Source organism: Asterias amurensis, chromosome 11, assembly GCF_032118995.1.
Source record: "Asterias amurensis chromosome 11, ASM3211899v1".
In the NCBI taxonomy this organism is placed as follows: Eukaryota; Metazoa; Echinodermata; class Asteroidea; order Forcipulatida; family Asteriidae; genus Asterias; species Asterias amurensis.
This window is the reverse complement of record NC_092658.1, coordinates 2,992,169-3,005,636: the sequence shown is the minus strand read 5'-3', so window position 1 is coordinate 3,005,636 and position 13,468 is coordinate 2,992,169. Positions and strand designations below refer to the sequence as shown.

The 13,468-nt window shown below is 38.1% G+C and overlaps 1 protein-coding gene across 3 annotated transcripts in view; it reads right to left on the bottom strand.

Annotated features, from left to right (window-relative positions):
- LOC139943821 (uncharacterized) overlaps positions 1–13,468 on the bottom strand; it is a 113,066-nt gene that overhangs the window by 73,988 nt on the left and 25,610 nt on the right. For all 3 annotated transcript variants that reach the window (XM_071940647.1, XM_071940648.1, XM_071940650.1), the window contains exons 4-5: positions 9,957–10,108; positions 1,331–1,430 (exon numbers count right to left, since the gene is read on the bottom strand). In XM_071940647.1, coding sequence (XP_071796748.1) covers positions 1,331–1,430; positions 9,957–10,108 — 252 coding nt within the window. The remainder of the gene's footprint in view (positions 1–1,330; positions 1,431–9,956; positions 10,109–13,468) is intronic.

Sequence of the window (13,468 nt, the reverse complement as noted above, 5' to 3'; positions counted from 1 at the left end):
GTCTGATGGGTTTTAAGTTTTTACAATGTACATGTATATATTTTATATTTTAATGGCAATCCCGCATAAGACTTAAAGACACAAAGTGTTGTCTAGTGATAGAGTTTTTGCAGGAAGCCAGATTTTGCTTTTGTATCCAAATACTTCATACCTTATTTGATGTATTTTGCAGTTGCTAAGATTTTAGACAATGTGTTGTTTGATGTAAAACTCTTAGCTCATTGAAGCTTGGACGATTTTAAGTTTGCTATTGCTGTCTTAATGAGACAGATGATTATTTTGATATGCTACATGAGGGAGTAATTTTCTCCTTGTAGCCAGATAGTCGAAAGTATTGGCTTATCTTTATTTAACTTATTGGCTTGTGGAGTTTTAACAAGTATTTGATATATACTGTATTTCCCGAGCGTTCCATCAGTTAGCTGACTGGATATTTTATATTCCTAAAGAGGGTTGTATTGTAATATGGCATGGACCATTATCACTCTCTGTAATAGGTACAGAAGACCGAATGTGATGTGGTGAAGAAGATTGACTGGCCCTGTACATACTAATACGAAGGCAGATTCCCATCCACTTCATCTGTAACCTATTGCAAGTATAAACGTTTTAACATTCTTGCAAGTATTATTGGAAGAGGATTCCGTACATATATACCGACACGTGAGGTGTCCGTCCGCACGAAGAGGAACTGGGTCGTCTCCCAACTGATGTTTGAACTGGGTCGTCTCCCAACTGATGTTTAGACTTCGCCCGTAGGACGCGAAACGCGGTTTAGGGTCTATTTAAGATTTGGCGCCCATTAATTCCTTTGAGCTCATTTTGTATTATTTAAATATTACAGGATCCTTTAATTGTATTGTTTAATTCTACATTTCTTTAATTGGTGATTTATCGTTCAAATAAATCAGAGTTTCTGTTATTGTGCATCATATCTCAAATTCTCTAAACTTGGTTTTATTTCAAAAAGGGAGTTGTAAATTTATTTTCGGTTCCCGCTATTTTTGATTGGCGAACCCAGGGTTACATTTATTTAGCAAACTTTTATCATAGAATTTTTCTTAGAGAATGTATTTCTCAAGTTCTTTTTTTCTACAAGGGAATTAGCAGCACTCAACAAGGCACAGAGTTCTGGCTGGTAACTGTTTTCTTGTTCAGCAAAACTTTAGTCTGCTTAGAAATGCAAAGGTTTTGGGTTCTAATCCCACCCGAAGGGTTTGCATGTGGATTATTTTAACAGAACTCTGGAAAGTATTGAGTATACAGTGCTTTATGCACCTCTGTTTAATAAACAAAAATTAAATTCAGAAATAAATACTCCATTACTAACCTGTCTAGCAGCGTGCTGAGCGGCGAGCTTCAACTGCCGTTGTTTCATTCTCTCGTTCTCCTTGTTGATCTCTGGGTATTCACCCAGTGTTTCTAACCAACTGTGAAACGAAAACCATTAAAAAGGTATTAAATAATAATCTGGTTAATTACTTCTGGTTATTAGCGAGATCTTGTTTCTGTTTGGTATGAAGCTATCACTGTTTTTACTTTAAAATGAAATAGAGAAAATAATGGAAATGTTGCAAACTGCTTATACCTGTATATCAACCAAAAGAATGGTGTTGCAAAAAAATAGTCAATGGCCTAACTTTTTTACCCTAGCAGAGTCTTTCTTGAAGGCTAACTGAAGACCCCTCTGCTAGGGTTTTAAAACATCAGGCCAATAACTGTTGCATTAAAATAAAATAATTTGAGGTTGAAGACTGAGCAGCATTTGATCCAACAACCTCCTGATTAAAATGCAGGCACTCTACCATCTGAGCTATCTAGCAACATGTCCACGGTCTCCCTATTTTGTCAATATCTAAAATAACATAAATAAACAATTTTGTTTTATGATGTAATCAATAGCAGAACTACACTCCAACATGAAACACAGGGGCAGGACAGGGGCAGGCCCCTTTTCTTTCACAATAAGAGTCTTACATGTAGGTCTCTGATGCCCCTGATCTTGGTACCCCTTCAACAGTTTCCAATAGACTTTAAGATTGTCAAATGGAAGTGCCATTTGAAAAATGAAAATGGCCTTGCCCTCTCAAAGTTGAAATTCCAGGCCTGTATTTAATAGTGCATTACTCAATAAAATGGACCTATAGTTTTACGTTCAATCTGCAGGATGCAGAATCGATGCTAATGAGCCCGAAAGTGTCAGAGAAAATCCACCAACCATGAAAATACTGGAATATGGTTTACCATCCAATTAGTGATTGCAGTCAATCATGCTTAACATTTTTACTACTCACTCTTCCATTACGGTAACTATCTGGGACTTTATGAAAATATAAATTCTGGTAATTGTCAAAGACCAGTATTCCCACTTGGTGTTTCCCAACATGCATAAAAAAAACAAACCTGTGAAATCTTGGGCTCTATTGCTCATGGAAGTTGCAGAAATAATGAAATATAAGATACAATTGTTGCACAAATTTGTGTGCTTTCTGCTGATGCCTGATAAAAGCTTCAGGCCTGAAGTCTTTCTCAGATTCAAATACTCTATTGAGAAATAACCTCTTTCTCAAAAACTATGTTACTTCAGAGGGAGCTGTTTTATACTATCAACAGCTCTCCAGTGCTTGTTACCAGGTAAGTTTTATGCTAATATATTTCCAGTCAGTTTCCCTTGTGGTTTGTATTGATATCTGAAACAAAAAGTCGCTTTTGGTTTAGAGTTCACCTTCTGCTGGTGATTCTGTACCCACAAAAAGCGTTCCAGGACCGCCCTCAAGCTCATTGTACATGCAGGCAAGAGGAGAAAGACGGAGTACATGTAATTACTGTCTCAGGGTCTCTGGACTTGTAATGTATTAATTATTGGATGATTCATCAAGGATCAACAACAACGAGGGGATAAAAAAATGCAAGGGCTCTCTGGTGTGGTATCCATCTCCATCCCCTGGGGCTACTAGAGTAATGCAGAAGGTTATAATCAAACTGGGTCATCAGTTATGTCATTAGTCTATCTCTCACGATGATTTGTATGCATTTACACAATGGACTTGTTTTACATCAGGAAATATATATATATCAAGTTTTAACATCTTAGTCTATCTTACTTGACAAAATAAAAGATCTTCCCTCAGTCTTCGTGTAACTGTACACTGGTAGAAGGCGTGCTGTACACATAGAACTCATCACAAATACCTGGTATTGCGCGTAAGGTGTGGAATGAAGTATTGCTGTTTTAGCTACCAATTAAGACCAGCGTGCACCTCATTCGACAGCTAGCACTTTGCGCAATGGGTATTTGCGAAAAGATCTATCCAGCTCTCACGGATCTACAACTGTATACTGCCGTGCTACATGTAAGGCTTGAGATTCATTAGGTGCCAACTACCAGTAAAGTAAATCAGTGCACAATGTACTGTACAGTGCACCCAATTGGATAGCAAAATGCACCAAGGAGGTCTTGCACCAATTCTATGTCTGTTTCAAAGGTTTTATGAAAATCAGCCCCCCCCCCCCCACACAATATTGCTCAGTCAGAAAAATCTTACCTATCAGAACCATGATATCAGTTATAAAATAGCTTGTATAACTGTGTATGATTGGTCCTGTGTTTGTATTTGCTAAGCAGACAACTTCTACTGAGCCACTTTATCAAATTGGGCCAAGCACTGTAAAACCGGGTTGCAATTTTATTACCAATATCTATTTCACCAGTCAGTACAATCTCTACAACCATATTCATCAATGTTTGTTGTCTTGGCCGAGTGATCCTCTATCTAAAACCATTATTCCAGGGGTCCAGAAATACAAAAGCAAACCATAAGATACCCTCAACATGACAGAAGATTTGCTTAATACATACATGTGCTATTTCAAAACAAAGTCTGAGAAATTGAGCTGGCAGAAAACAAATATTGGGGTATCCTAATTTGCTTTTGTGGCGGACTTTCCGAAATCTGACTCAAAATCAACACCGACCAGAAGAAACCTCCAGCGTTGATGACAAAAAGTACTAAGGATATTGTAAAAAAAAATCCTCAAAGTAAATAATGGCTGAACAGCTTTGATCTACTAAAAACATTTTATTATATCAAATGTCAATTGCCTTTCCAAACGGATTTAAATCCAATAACAAAGGAACCAAAACAGGATGTATATTACACTGGGGCAGACCAAACAACGAGAATAAACAACAGATGAATGGAAAAATCTATCACAGTTTATGTGATATCAATAATTCTTCAGCTTTTATTTTTGCAGGTCATACTGTACACAAACTGTGTCAACTCCGTTAAGTGGATTAAATGTTAGGAGCTACAAGGAAATATACCAGAGTATTATTATTTCCCAATGCTAATAGCATTTCTGGAGTAACAAATTAGCATATTGGGTTCATATTAATAGTTATGATAATTACCAATTATAGCAACTGGTCATTTGTTTTCACTAAATGCAGTTTTAACAATTCTGTTGGAATGGCAAATCTCAACTCACGTTCCCCTCTAGAAAGTGGTCTGCCGGCCAAAAATGGCAGTTAAAACACCCGAGGACCAGTCAAAATCCACTCCACGTGGCCCGGCTGGTTGGTTCTATTTGAACTCTGTACTAGTGATAAGCTAGCAGACTAGTGAAATGACAATCAGACAAGCTTACTGGTCCTGCAGGAAAGTCACTACAGTTTAAAAAAGTTAGGGGCAAACCCGGTTCAATGTAATAATATTCCTTCACAAAATGCTCTGTAGACAGGTGTCCCCCCCCCCATTAGAGATTAGACATTTTCTGAAAATCTCATTAGGCATTTTCTGAGGTGTCTGGAAAAAGCATTAATGAGGAGGTAGATTTATTACTTAAAATTAAATCCACTAAAAAAATGAGGATACACCTTTCAAAAACGGGAAGTCAGGACTCTGTAAAGTCAGACAGAGTGGAGACATGGGAGGAGCATGGAGAGATTCCAACTCCAATCAATTAACGATTACTTCATCCCTGGATGGTTTCTTATTTAAATAACTGAATATGCATGATTGCCTTGTTTTTAAAAGCTGTTACCGTGTCCTTGGATTTTGAAAAGCCATTTTAAGGGTTTTATTTTTTATGGATTATTTTTTTAATACCTGCATGAAATAAACGACACACAACTATGACAAGTTACATGAACTAGATTTGCCTTTTTTTTTATGCTGGTGTTGAAAATCTGCATGAGATTTGGATGTAGATTACAACTTTGCAAGAAAACAACTCTCTCTGTGTGATTTGGAGATAAATGACTTTTCCTACCTGCAAATGTCACAAATGTCTCGGGGCTACATTTACAACAAAACACAAATATCTTAGGATCGTGACTGAGCAAAATTTGCAGATGCTGAAAAGGGGATTTAGTAGTCGCCTCTAAAGATGCCCCCCCCCCCAAAAAAAAAAAATAAATAAATAAAAATAAAAAGAGAGAAAAAAACCAGGGTGACACAGTATAGTGGATTTACAGATTCTCAAAATTACCACAAATTAATGGCAAATCTCTTAGGTTTGGACTGAGGGCGACTATGTACATACGTTTTTCATCAAATCCACAGGACAATTTTTTAAATGTTTTATGATCTAAAAACAAACTCTGAAATCATTGGGGGGGATCCTACATAACCAAAGGCCTACAAATGTTAAGATAACAAATCAAGAAAGCACAAAAAAAGTTTATTTCCCCCAATTTGAAATCAGTTTTAACACTACAGATCTGTCAATCTCAGTGCATATCAGATAATATGACTCCAACATCCAAGCATTGAAAAAACAAACAAACAAAAACTATTTTCCACTACAGAAACATGCTCTATTTTCAATGTTTTTTCCCCCTGTGTACAACTTGATAATTTCATGGCAAAGAAATACAAGTGTTTGCTTCGAAATTTACAAAAGAACCCATCATAAATGCTTTATTTATTAACTTCTTTGGTAAACAAGTGGGCGCCCTGCAAGTCAGAAGTCAAACAGCTTACATGTCATGGCAGGCCGACTTCTTAAGTTTGTCAGAGCTAAATCAAATACGAAAAAATAGAATTAGCTGTTGCAGACTGCTTACCAACCAAAAAGAACTACGGTATAAATGCCAAAAAAATTATTATTATCGGCATGACGTTTGACCCTAGCAGAGTCACAATCAAAAATTCCCTGCTAACCCCTGAAATAAGCTTGACGCATGCATGGAATTGACTTGCCGTCGATTTCACCAAACTCTTCCTGACTTAGGATTAATTTTAGGACTTTGGACGGTTTCAGCTCCGCATACAAAGACGTAGGACGCATTTAACCCATCCTAAGTTAGGACGGGTTACTCGTCCTAACTCGAGATAGGATTGATCCCAGCGTTTCGTGAAATCGACTGCAGCTTCCCCAAGCCCTGATTCTTTGCTTGCAGTTAGCAAAGCAATGAAATTTGCCCACAACATGTGAACCATAAAATGTCCTCTGAAGTTCATGAATATTACAGTCTTTCCAACGACATAATGAGCTATATATATATATACTCCCCCAACCGAATCCCGGTTCACCGTGAACTTTGCTGCACACACACATTATGATGGTAGAGCCAGCAAACCAAATTGACAGACACACACCATATTAGACAATGCTTCCATCCAGTTCAATCAGAGGTTAAACTTTCCATTCAAATCTTTTTTTTTTTTTTTTTTACGACTGGTATTCGGAAGCATAAATTATGCACACGTGCATTATGTATTGTGTGAATTTAGCGCTCTTGAGGGTGTAGCTAAACTTTTCTATTGTTAACAAACAAAAATAGGCGAATTCTGATATTATTAACAATACATTATTTTTATTTAGCCCTATTTCTACGAGAACTGGAGCCTCAAAAGGCTAGTAATTTTACGTCAGTACACAGACCTCCCTTTTTTTTTTTTCAATTATGAGACCCACAGGGTGGTGAGGCACAATCTGCAGTCAACCATGCCAGAAACACACGGGGTAAACCCATTCTCTTAACAATAAGTTTTCTGCGTTCTTTAACATAAACCCACAGCTTTACACCCTATCTGAAAAGCTGAGCAATTATGATTAAGTGTCTGGCTTAAGGACACAAGTGCTATTGTAACCAGGGCCCTATTTCATTCATAGAGCTGCTTAGTGGAAAATATTGCTTAACAGTTTTCAGCTAAGCAGAAATGAGCAGGGACAAATCTAAAACTGCACTAGGAGTGACATGGTAGTTTGGCTGGTAACCTGGTAAGCGTAGCTTTGTTAATGCTTAGCTACTTATAGTGCTTAAGCAGCCCTATGAAATTGGGTTTACTACAGGATCCACATACACTGACAACTCTAGAGCTTGAGCCGGGTACACTGGACAGGGAATCTATCTTTGAAGATGATTTTTCCATTGAGATACAAAAGTAAATTGTCCAATTTCAAAGTGCGTATAAAAGAAAAGTACTGTATGAATAACCATGACAGATAATACATTTTGTGAAAACTACTACTCAAAGGTGTGTCAGCAGTTAGTCCATTGAAAGTAATTACCCCACAAATTAATGACCATAAAAACTGTCTTGGTCAAGAGCCCTCGAGAGGAACGACAGTAAGAAATGACAGCCCTTGAAGTAAGGCCACAGAAACAAAGATATTTAGCGTCCTCCCTTTTTGAAAAAAAGGAGGGCCCCCCCTTTTTTTTATAATGGCTGCTGACACATTTTTAAGACAAACATCTGGGCTATTTTTCAAAACTTGTTTTGCTGGGATCGCAAATATATCACCTTTTTTTATGAAAAAGAAAATCATTAAAAAATTGTTTTTAACAATTATTATTAAAAAGGAAAAAGGAAAAACATTTTAAAAAAGAGGTGCCCTCTGAAAAGGAGACGGGTGGGGACGCTAAACCTGTTTTTATCTTTATTTTGCCTAATGCAGTTTTTAGAGAAAGTTTCTCTGTGCGACAGCCTCTGTCAACGCATCAATATCAAGCCCAAAGTGATACCATGAAGCATGAATCACACCACAGGCATGTACCTACAGTTACAGCGCTGAGATTTACAGCTGGAGCGATCTCATCCTCAGCATTTCTCGTTCAATTCCCTTTTGGTTGATGAGTGGCGGCCACAACCATCAGACTATCTGCCGCCCTTGGACCGAGGGTTGACTGATTCTGATTAGCGGCCGCAGCAGGGTCGCCTATACTAAATCCTCCCAAGTGCTTCGTAAGTAATTAGTAAGTTTTAAGGTGTAGCATCTAAATAGGGTTTACTAGGTAAGTTAGATGGGGGAGGGTAACTCTATGGGTGTTAACAGGGAGGCTTAGTTATAGATTGAAGTTTCTTAATCGAGCACCTTACTTGATGTGAAGTTGTACTCATACTGACTTCATGAAATGATGAAATGAGCACTTAGTCTGACTTTTTTTTTGTGAGGAAATGTTTCGAGGACATAAATCTGTTTCATAAATTGCTACAAATGGTACATTGTAGCACACAATACAGCGGAGATTTGAAATCCCTTGTACATGTATGACATACATGCCACAATAAAAACAAGTACAATGTGCTGTTAGTCATTAACATTGAAGAGCATTGTACGCAGACATCAAATGTGAATGATAAAAGGCACCCTATGAGTTTAAGGAAATTGCAAATATCTGCTAGAGCATTTCAAGGGCACCAAGGCAATGACCAGGGGGCATGGAGGCGATCGCCTCTGTTGCCTTTATGAAGTATCAGGCATCAGACATGTCCATATAAAGCACAATTCCTTTCTCAACAGTAGTATTCACAATCCATGGCCAACACGTATAAATCACAGGCATCATCGTTCCTGGCTTGCTAAACGGTTGATACGCAAACACACTGTATGATAACAGCATAACATTCTGTTGCTAGTACAATTCCTGGTCAGAAAAACACAACAACCCGGTCCCATTGCAACACAATAATAAACGTCCCTTTTCTACCCTTCTCCAACTACAGCGTAACAGCATTGACCTCCTGGTGACCCCTATAGTCCTGCCACCAATATCAACTGAAGAGACTAAAAACTTGGCCGACATTTTCCTCTTTAACCACAGCTCCTATTTCCCCAAGCACTCCAGCAGCTTCCAACTCTTTTACAACTTGAAGCAGGGGAAGATTTATGACTCCCCTCACCAACCAGTTATGAAACTTAGCCTTGTTTAACCAGACTGGAAGGTTTGTGCAGAGACACACCACCGACTGCGCCAATGCCCAGGCTAGGCTTGAGAAGGGCTGGTTTCCTGAATGATTTTTGCAAGATTTTTTTTTTGTGGTTTAAATGGAGGACTATGACATTTACAATACATCTGAGTACAGGAAACAGTTATCTTTCCCAACTGGAGATACTCTGACATTTATGTGTTTATAAATAATTCGCTGAAAGCGTTCGCGAAAAAAAGGTGAGCGCCACAAGAAAGACAAAGGCCAGAAACAACAAGGGTAGGGTTGACCAAAACAAAGGTGCTGTGTAAGTGTTCTTCTGTTTATAATTAATTACCAAAGATGTAGGCCTAATGTAAAGGCGGGAGGGCATTTTTCTGTTTGACAGCCTTCAGAAGCCAAAGGTGATAGTCTCATGTGCCTACATTAATGGAGCAGAATTTCTCCAACGTTTCAGATTGTACGTAGTATTTTAGTTTCTGTAATTTTTTTAATTTCTTTTTTTAACTTACTCCACCTTTCATTAGGAGGGTTTGTGCTTTCTAAAAGTTCTATAATTATTATAATTAAGCATCCTAGCTTTCTCAATAATTGAAAGCCATCCTTAGCTAAAAAGTCCACAACTACTGAACTAGAAAATCAGTTTACCCAATATGGTGATGGTACACTCAATTTGCTGTAGGGAATATTAAACCAGGAATTCATGAAACTTTGAGCAATTGTATCCCCATCCGGTTTGGATAACTGATAGTTTCCTGTCTCTATTTCCAATTTTCATTGGAAGTATATCCCCACCTGTCTTTCTCCTCACGCGTCTCTGCTCTGATGAACGTCGTTGCCGTGGTGCACTGTATCGCGAGGGAGAACTTCTGTCCAGTTTGCGCATCGGCATTGAAGACCTTCTCGCACTGGTACATGTTGATCACGCCCTGGGGTGTGGTGTTTATCTAAATGGAGGAGGAGGGTAAAGAAAAGAGGAGATTTTTATAAGAAGATGTTATCTCATGGTTTCTTTAAGTCACTGGACTCCACTTTGGTAAAAAAAAACACCAGCTCATACTTCCTGCAAATGGGAATGCATTATGCATTACAAATTTTGACGTCACAGCGCTGTTTTGGCAGCAAATGTTTCGCAGGAAATGAGCACATTTCAACTGTTGCAAATTATTCGTTGCGAATTTGTGGCATCCAAATTTGTGTCGCATTCGCATTCCGAGGAAAGTATGAACTGGGCTTAAGGCAAGGAAGCAAACTCAAGGGATTGTGCTCTTAAAGACTACCCTAACCTTATTTTTATTGCAGTAACACTTGAATTGTATTTTGTACAAAGCATATCCCAAGATATTTATTCCTCTAGACTTTGGGGAGGGAGTGGACATTTAAGAATTATCCTCAGCTTAAATTTAAAAAATGGCATCTATCATGATGCAGCCATCTTGTTATTCTCCCATTCAAGCTAATGTTTACAACTAAAATGAGGCTGTAGAGTTAAACAGTGAAACACCTTAATGAAATTTAGCAGTCAAGAAAAGCTATCATGATTATCTTGAAACAAGACATGTCAAACCATAAACCATCTCAGCAAATGTCAGCACACTCTTGATTCAAGGAGGAAACATCGCATGATTGGAAGATTAATGAGTATCGTGAAGATTTATCACACAAGCTTTTTGGAAGTTAATGGCATTGACATCATGTAACAATGAGTGCTCAAAGTAAAGTACAATAGGTTTGTTGTTAAAGGAACACGTTGCCTTGGATCGGACGAGTTGGTCAAAACAAAAGCGTTTGTAACCGTTTTTTATAAAAAGGCATATGGTTGGAAAGATGTTTTAAAAGTAGAATACAATGATCCACACAAGTTTGCCTCGAAATTGTGTGGTTTTCCTTCTACTGTGCGAACTAACATGGTCGGTCATTTATGGGAGTCAAAATTTTGACCCCCATAAATGGCCGACGTGTTAGTCGACGAGGTAAAAGGAAAACCACGCAATTTCGAGGCATGTTTGTGTGGATCATTGTATTCTACTTTTACAACATCTTTCTACCCATATGCATTTTATAAAAAAACGGTTACAAACGCTTTTCAAAGACCAACTCGACCGATCCAAGGCAACGTGTTCCTTTAAGAGTTGTGTGACTCAGGGTCTATTGTAACGTGTTGTAACTTAATCTATCAATTAATTAGTCCACACTTTGTCTTTTCGATATGACTAATTGTAAAATCAATCGGACAAAATCAAAACCTTTCTGAGGACAAACAAGACTTCCTAATGTCTGCCAAACAAGATGAAGAGACATAATTTCCACCCCAAGGGGAAAATGAAACAACTGAGAAGCGTTCTCTTCTCTATCTTACAAGAGCCAAGTGCTTGTCCAATTTGCCTATTATGTACATCACCTGTAAACTGGCAAGGAAGTTAAGAAGGATCTTTGAATTAGTCTAATGAAACCTTGATGACAGAGACATTGTGGTTGGCAAGCGTCTTGAGTGACATAATGTGATTGCATTGATGTGATGAAAATGTAGCAATCCTTTATATAGTGATATCGCTGTTTCTTGAAACCACAGCTTGGGCGCTGGCTTCGGAGAGCACACTCCTCCCAAATAACCTAAGCCCAAGCCTAAGCCTGTATGCTTTGCTTTTGAAGGGATCGGGCACCACTGCATTTTCTCTTTGGAAAAGGGCACCCTATGAGGAAGATGTAAGTTTCTAATGGAGCATTTTAAGGGCACCAAGGCAATGGCCAGGGGCATTGAGGCTGTCACTTTCATCGCTAATCGCCGGCCTGCCCATAACTAACAAATTTTGCACAACATTCTGAGTAAAATACACTGTTGCCCAGCACAGATTCCCCCAGATTGCACTTCAGCAATTGATGGCCCCATATCTAAACATGAATAATTTTAGGATTTGAGGCATTGCATGGTGGGGTATCAATATATATCTCCTGACGATGACTAGAGCAAGCTAGTCGAAACGTTGAGACCAATTCCGAACTGACTCCGCGGCAGTACAGTTATTACGATCCTATAAGCTAAAGTAGTAGTCCAGTCAAATTTCTATACCATCCGCCCTGGTAATAGTTATAAAGCAGGACAGCTCTTTTCAGAACTGAGAAGTCTCCCGAACCTCCGATTATCTACTCCACGGCAGTAGAATAAAGCAAGACAGTTCCCTAAGAACAACTCTACCTGGCAAGTAGATACACACATGGTGTTACCGCAAACAAAATATATACATGAATAATTTTGTTGAACTGCTCGCCCTTGATGGACTAAATTGGAGAGCCCACAACTGAAAATGGTCTAGCTACAACCTTGCGGCCACAACCATATACCCAAGTTGACTGGGTTAAGCTCACATTTCATAACTGGAGTCGTTATATTAACGTGCCATTTTTAGGAGTTAGTTTAAACAGTCAACTATGACTCAACTCCCATGGTTCCTGGTTACCGTTGGACAGGACTTTTTTATTAACTTAGGACATGAGAAAAACGAACGAATCGAATTTAACAGCACTATATATAAATCTCTGCAAGGGCAGATTGTTCCTTTTTAGAATCTCAAATAACGTTTCCTTTTAATAAAGAAATAAAAATAGATACATCCCAACGGAAAATTAGAGATTGTTGAGGTTAATGCCAAAGCTTACTTCATTTATAGTCTGAGGAACTTTAGAATTTTACAAATTGATTTACAAGTATTTTGGATTTTGCTAGTAGTGAATACCACAAAAAAATAACAGTGACTAATTAATGAAATAGGGATGAGGTTTTTGGAAATTCCTAAAAAAAATTCTTACTGGCCTGGGTTTCCCCTTATTCTAAACCCGGAACCTCCCAGATGTTACAACTCGGGAGGTTTACAAACTCTGTGCTTCGGCTATAAATAAAAAATTACAGGTTTGTACAAATATATCTTTCTCCCTCTACTTCTTTTATAAAAAATTTGAAGGTATAGACTTTTTGAGACAATCCTGAAATAAGGATAAAATCTTGAGAAAATCGCATGCCTTAAAGACACTGGACATTATTGGCAATTGTCAAAGAACAGTAAGCTTGGGCGATATCGATTTATTTTATTCACAATATATCGCGATATTCGATATAATCGCGATTAATTAAATTTGACATCATCAGTCTTCAAATTCCAAGTGAAAGTTGTAGAAGAGACAGTTATAGCATAAGAGAGGTGTTCTAATGACATATTCTTCTGGTTTTACTCCAAACCTATGGGGTGCAAGATGTCTCAGCTAGGAAATACATCGATATCGCGATATATCGATTAAAACCAAATCGATCC